At 39.6% G+C, this 7,108-nt stretch overlaps 1 protein-coding gene across 1 annotated transcript in view; it reads left to right on the plus strand.

Moving 5' to 3' along the window:
• LOC311437545 (cytosolic phospholipase A2 epsilon-like) overlaps window positions 1-4,288 on the plus strand; it is a 36,924-nt gene extending 32,636 nt beyond the window's left edge. The window contains exons 17-22 of the mRNA XM_084520928.1: window positions 62-199; window positions 470-577; window positions 1,015-1,206; window positions 1,682-1,851; window positions 2,555-2,741; window positions 3,543-4,288. Coding sequence (XP_084377054.1) covers window positions 62-199; window positions 470-577; window positions 1,015-1,206; window positions 1,682-1,851; window positions 2,555-2,741; window positions 3,543-3,751 — 1,004 coding nt within the window. The 3' untranslated portion in view covers window positions 3,752-4,288. The remainder of the gene's footprint in view (window positions 1-61; window positions 200-469; window positions 578-1,014; window positions 1,207-1,681; window positions 1,852-2,554; window positions 2,742-3,542) is intronic.
• The last annotated feature ends 2,820 nt before the right edge of the window (window positions 4,289-7,108 follow it).

Genomic DNA, 7,108 nt, shown 5'->3' on the forward strand with positions numbered 1-7,108 from the left:
TCTGTTTAGCAGTAGTTAACACTTTATTGCCTTTTCACAATCTGGCTGTTGTCTCCGTTAGAGTGGTTGGAGTTCACTCCTTATGAAGTCAGTCTCCTGAAATACGGAGCGTCTATTCCTGCAGAACATTTTGGAAGTGAGTTCTTTATGGGAAGGCTAGTGAAGAGGCTTCCAGAGACTCGGATCTGCTACATGCAAGGTGACTATTGCATAGAGGGAAAATTGGTCTACTCAAAAGAGAACTGGTGCTAGTGAGCACATGGTTTGTGGAGGACAGCCCTGTGAAGACACCAGCAAACAGGTTGAGCAGGTGTGAGATTGCTTTAGTGAGGAGGTACTTAGCAAGTGTGCCCACGAAGATATCTATCCAGACAGAAAGGAAGTATCCAATGACTGAAGGTACGTATCAATTAAAATTCTTCCAAAACTACTCCATCAATCAGTTTATATTCTCTCTTTCACACTACAGGCATGTGGAGTAGTATATTTTCCATAGATGTGATGTATGTCTGGAATTTGGCTGCTGATTCAGAGGACTTCTGGTGTAGGTGGACCAGAGACAGAGTAAAAGATATCGGTGAGATATTTATTTATTTTTAGCACTAGAGTGACTGGCCCCCTAAGTTAGCCAATGTTTACAGCTGAGTGACAGTCACATGTTTTCTGGAGGTTTCCTGTTCAAAGGCCAGTACTGTTTACCTGTGTTTTAGCACTTGGATCTTCTCTGCACCTCACGCTGCTGCAGAGGTGTGCATCATTTGATGAAGCCTAGAGTGTGAGGTTGAGTTTGCCTTGATCTTGCTGCTTGCAGGTAGCTGTCATTTAATTCAGAGCTTAATTCTGAAATTCTGAGTTTGATTTGGGCTCAGTTATAAGTTTCAGGGCTAATAACTACATTTGGTTTACCTTCAGGTTTGGGATGGTGACAACTGTGTTTATTAGTTATTCAGTTTTTAAAAATATTGATTGTTTCAGGAAAGTGTCCTAAACTCAGAACTGCTTCCTTTCTTGCAGAGGAAGAACCCTTTCTGTCCATGAATCCTTACGAGATTGACACATGTCTACTCACTCCCTCATCCACTCTCTCCTCTGCTCTGAGAGATGTCTTAACAGGACGCCCAACAATTGCACAGTATCCCAATTTTATCAGAGGCTTCCAGATGCACAGCAAGTACCTGGAGAGCGATGGATTCTCTACTTGGAAAGGCACAGTAACATAGCGCATCCTTCAGTAACAATTTGGGCAGGTTTAGGCTTGGGAATTCATTTACGATTTCTGATGTGGAGATGAGAAAAAACATGACTGACTTCCTGAAACTCCACTTCTCCCTTCCTTAGATGAAAGAAATGGGAAACAGATTTCAAATGCATTTCATTTTTGTGTTTGTTTGTTTTGGGGGTAAATTTGAACTTGGTTGTCTGGGGATTGTGTTCCCCAATGGGGACAATGCAAGCTCAACCTGAGGAGACAGGAATAACCTATTCTTTAGGGCCAAAGCTGTATGAGGTGTCCAGGAAGGAAGAAACTGTATTGTGTCATTCATTCCTGTAAATCAGTGCTGTTTGTGAGTCATCAAAGGAAGGCAGGGAAAACGGGGGTTCCATTCTTCCATCTTTAACTTTCTATGAGGAGCAGTCAATCTTGTTTTTCACTTACTGACAAGAAATATTTGTATTTCAGACACAGTGATAGACTCCTTCCCAAATAAGCTGATGGAAACAGCAGATGATGAGCTCTCCCTGGTTGATACGGGATTTTTCATCAATACCAGCTACCCACCACTTTTGAGATCAAAAAGGGAGGTGGATGTCATCCTGCATTTAAATTACAGCGGAGGGTCCCAGACGCTGGTAAGAAAAGTCATGGCATCTGAGATCCTTTTCTGTCATCATTTTTTTCTTCTTCTAATATCAGTCTTAGGGAAAGGGACTGGCTGAAACTGGACTTGATTAATAATGAGAAGTAATATAATTACTGTTGCGTTCTTAGGGAGATTAATATGAAAATAAACATAGGCCTATAGTTAATATAGCTGTTAAAACAAATTGTTTTTTTTTTAATGAGATCATAAGGTATGTTGATAATTGTTAATGGGAAGTCATTAGCAAACAATCACAAACCATGCAGAGGACAGAAAGACTGGGAAAGTTGTAAACAATGAAGAAGTCAAGGTGATGAGGAATATCTGGACTGATTGGTTCCTTCTCTGTTCTTTCAGTTTCCTTGCCTTTCCCTTCTGAACCCATTTATAGAACATGTTTAATTGGAACTGTAAAATCAGTCCTCTGGCTTTTGGCTGTATTTGCAAGTTCATATAAAGTGACTGTTTTCTTGTTTTGCCTGAAGCAATGAAGGAAATAAGATAAACTGTAATGTATGCTGTGGTTACAGCCATTTCTCTCTGAAAATTAACATCTTCCCAGGGGAAAATCCAAGCCTTGGAATATTAACATTAGCTGCTGAAGTTGTTTTATTTTTTTATTTTAAAAAAGCCTCAGAAAACTCTCGGTCTCTTTTGATATTTGATTCTTCTTATTTTATTCATTTATCCAGCCTCTGGACCAGATTGCAAAATACATATCGGGGCAAGGAATTCCATTTCCCAAAATTGAGATAAGTGAGGAAGACAGGGAAAACTTGAAGGAATGCTATGTGTTTGAAGATTCTGACAGTCCCCATGCTCCAACAGTGCTCTTTTTTCCCCTAGTAAATGACACCTTCAAGAATTACAAAGCTCCTGGTGAGTCATCTGTGGCTAGCAATTTTAATAAAAAGTCAATTTCCTGGTGTAATTTCATATCTAATATCTCACTACCAATTCTGACCTTCTTTCTAACTTTCTAATGTTGATATTGTCAGTCTCATCACTGACAAAAATAAATACTGTCTCATTACATCTGAACTGTAGGAACTACAGAAGCTCTCCTAATACATCTGAGATTAAAACTGGTGTTTATTCCACAGGATTTTTTAAATATAGCATGAGGGTGAAACTCCCAAAATACATACAGCATAGGTAGCAGGTTATCTACTCTATTGACATACACTTGTTATGCACCACTCTCTGCAAAAAGAAGCAGAACCTTCTGGAAGATTTCAGGGATACTTCCTTCATCACTTCAGAACTGAGTGGACTGAGATCTTTTGTTTTTGTTGTTTTTTATATGAGCTATGATATCTCTCTGAAGGGCCATCATTTCTTCTGATCTTTCAGTGAATGTTATTTCACCCAGTATAAGATGATTGTTTTTTCTCTTGCTTCCTCTTTCCTAGTTTGAGCAGCCAAGACTTTGTTGTCTAATGAGTGGTCTACAAATGCTTCTGCTGATATGTGCTGTTTTCCTTCCCAGACATTTGGGTGTACATCAGGTTTGGACAAGCTCTGAAAAACATGATACTACTGGACCACTTTTACATCCCTCTGGCAAACCCTCTTTTCTCCTCCAAATCTCCATTTTCTGCCTATAATTACTTAAATGAATGATAGGAACCACATGCTGCAATAAAACCTGATTGGTGCATCTTGTGGTTTTTCCCTCAGGTGTGGAAAGGAGCCCTGAAGAGATGTCTGAAGGCAAAGTTGATGTCTCCACAATTCTCTCCCCATTTACAACAAGGGAGGTGTGTTTCAGTGAAGAGAATTTTGACAAGCTGGTGAAGCTGACTGATTACAATGTCCTGAATAATGAGAAGTTGATTATTCGGGCCTTGCGCATGGCAGTGGCACGGAGGAAGCAGAGAAACTATTAGCCATCATCTGCTAGTTTTAACCTTTCAAATGCAATATTTCTGGGGTTGTCTGTGATCTTGTGAGATTAACATGTTTGATACTTGACACTTTAATGTGTAGTAGAAAATGTGTCATCCTGAGGACTTGCTGGACTTCAATTCCTCCTATTTAATTGACTGTTCAGATGAACAGATTGTAATTTACAGTGGTTTAATCAAAAACAAGTTTCAAAGCAGCATATTTACATTTAGTTTTGTTACCTTGTTACTTTACCAATGGAGATATATTCCATATAATTTAACATCATGTTTTCTGAGATAATGAAATATCATAGCACAATAAAAATGTGAACCAAACCAGTATTCATGTGTGTTTTTCTGTTCAGCAGAAGAGCAATCCCTTGAACAGGAGTTTCGCTCATCGATAGCTAATCCATTGTGTTTGTTATTGCTTATCTTAATTATTGACACCCTAAAACTTGTTATCTCTGATGTGATTGTCTACTATAAATTTTTTAATTCAGCTGGCTTTCTTCACCTGTCTTTGAAAATAAGCTTTTTTCAAGTTACAATCAGTGTTAAAATATACAGACTTTTCACCATCCATTAAAAAATAATAATCAAAACCCACTCTGAATCAGGTCATCTTTGTTTCATATGGTCAAAAGTATTCTTTGAGCTGCTATTCACAGAACCACCTTTATATCAGCCTTAGTAGTAGTCATGTTTCCCAATTTTTCCTCCTCTCATTTTCTTTTAGTAGTTGTTTGCTTTCCTGTCTCACTCATCTTCACCTGCCTTGACTGTTCTTGTCAACTGTCTTCCTTCCAGTGTTCCAGAGGATGTGAAGTGGCTGCTAACTTCTTGCACAGAATATGGCAATGAAAGAAGACCTTTTGAGCAACCTTCCAGACATAGTTTTGCAGCTGTTCAATGCTTTTCTTCAAATGGTCTTTTGCAGAGTTATCCTGAAAGAGTGATTCCTCATTGTCAAAAATTACAGAGGTTTTCTGGGGAAAGATAGTTGTCATAGGCTTTTTTCTCACAGTTCTGCAATGGCTAGATCACATATTCAGTCTTTCACAATAGCAGCCCTGCACTGTGCAGCTGTGATACACAAAGAGACTGTTCACAGCAGCTCAGGTGATTCTTGGGGTTATCTTCATTTTGATAACGAAAGGGTCTTATTGCTATGAATACAAGACCAAATCTCCAGTATAGTACAGGTGTTGAGATCAGGGGAGAGTCTTTAGGCAGTATGGCCAGCAGGGCTAGGGAAGTGATTGTCCCCCTGTACTCAGCTCTGGTGAGGCTGCACCTCGAGTACTGTGTTCAGTTTTGGGCCCCTTGTTACAAGAAGGACATTGAGGTGCTTGAGTGAGTCCAGAGAAGGGTGACGAAGCTGGTGAGGGGTCTGGAGAACAAGTCCTACGAGGAGCGGCTGAGGGAGCTGGGCTTGTTCAGCCTGGAGAAAAGGAGGCTCAGGGGCGACCTTATTGCTCTCTACAGGTACCTTAAAGGAGGCTATAGCAAGGTGGGGGTTGGTCTGTTCTCCCACGTGCCTGGTGACAGGACGAGAGGGAATGGGCTTAAGTTGCGCCAGGGGAGTTTTAGGTTGGATGTTAGGAAGAACTTCTTTACTGAAAGGGTTGTTAGACATTGGAAAGGGCTGCCCAGGGAAGTGGTGGAATCACCATCCCTGGAGGTCTTTAAAAGACGTTTAGATGTAGAGCTTAGCGATATGGTTTGGTGGGGACTGGTTAGTGTTAGGTCAGAGGTTGGACTCAATGATCTTGAGGTCTCTTCCAACCTAGAAATTCTGTGATTCTGTGATTGATTATGCTCTGAAGTGACAAATTTGTTTATATGTAATCAAATTCTAGGAAATAGGAGAAAAAAATACTTCTGTGCTATGGGAAAAACTTCTGATGGTGCGTCTGGAGCAGTTTGGGTGGTGAAAGAGAAGGACTGGGCCATGTTTTTGACCTGTGAGAGTGTTCATTGTGTTCATGCTACTGCAGCACTTTGAACGACACAGTGTAACTGCGTGCAGTACTGCATGTGTAGATTGACACTATTAGTCCTGCATGGTATGAAGCAATGCTAATTATGGTTCAGCTTCAGAACACTAGAATCAGCTCAAGGGATCTGGGTGTTTCCCAGGGTTATCTTTGGTTTGACACTCATGGTTCCTAGGCCTTTTTTGGTGGAAATGAAACTGAGAAGAATGGAAGCTGTTTCTGTCTGTTTTACAAGGGAAACGTGTTCAACAACAGGACAAAAAAAAAGAAAAAAAGACAGGCGCATGAGACAGCCTCAGCCACATTAACCCTACTTTTCATAAGAACTAATTAGTCCATCTTTTAACTATGACTAATTACTGCACTGACGTAGCTATGCTCCTTCCCATGTCAGCCTTGGGGTATCCCTGCATTATGTCCTGCTGGCTGATACAAAAGCTGGCTTTTTCTTCTTTAAAGGGAGTTCCTCCCGTCCTCAGATCACTCCACAGTTCTTTATCTTCCCAATTTCAGTATCATCTGTTTGAAACAGGGTGCCAAAAATATTTTTTATTTATAAAACCTGTAATAGGCTTAAAACTGAGCTGTTTGCAATCTCTTTAGGAATACTTCCTTTGACTACTGCTTTTTGTGATCTGTTAGTTATCCATCCTTCATCTGTTTAATGTTTGGATGGTGTTTGTTGCACCCAGTTCTTAAGGTAGGGTACCTTTTAAATGTCAGACCTTTTATGACATTTAAGTTATAGCATGTCTGTGAAGTTAAATTTATCAGTCAATTCTCATTCCATTGCAAAGTGAAGTGAAACTATTTTGTGTTCCATTTTTTAATTAAATTTCATAATATCAATGGTAACATATTTTTTCGTTTTTGTCTTCCATCTCGTTATGTCTTGTGTATTCACTTTGTGTACTCCCTCACTCAGGGACCACCTAATGTGATGCCAACAGTGCCCTGCACAGAGAGGTCTCATAAATGCAGGGACATAAAGAATATGCTAGAACATGAAGCATAATTAACATTAACTTCAAGTGACACCCTAATGTATTCTTTTTGAGATCGTTGGCTTCAACACTTTTAATTTATGTGTGCAAAATTAAAACTTTTGAGAACGTGAGTGAACTGTTAAAGCTTTGCCCTTACTATGGAAACTCTTACAGTCTCAACAGCTGATTTGCAAATTTTCATGCACTATTTTTCACTGCAGTAACTGTTTGTCTGAATGAGAACTTCTTGCATAAGACCATCACAGAAGAAGCTGAAATAGGAATTCATAAGCATTCATAGGAATGAAAAATTGTCTTTCAGATCTGCATATAAGCAAATACCCATCTTCTCACTATAGGCAATAAAAAAA

This window comes from Aythya ferina (assembly GCF_964211825.1).
Source record: "Aythya ferina genome assembly, chromosome: 5".
In the NCBI taxonomy this organism is placed as follows: domain Eukaryota; kingdom Metazoa; phylum Chordata; class Aves; order Anseriformes; family Anatidae; genus Aythya; species Aythya ferina.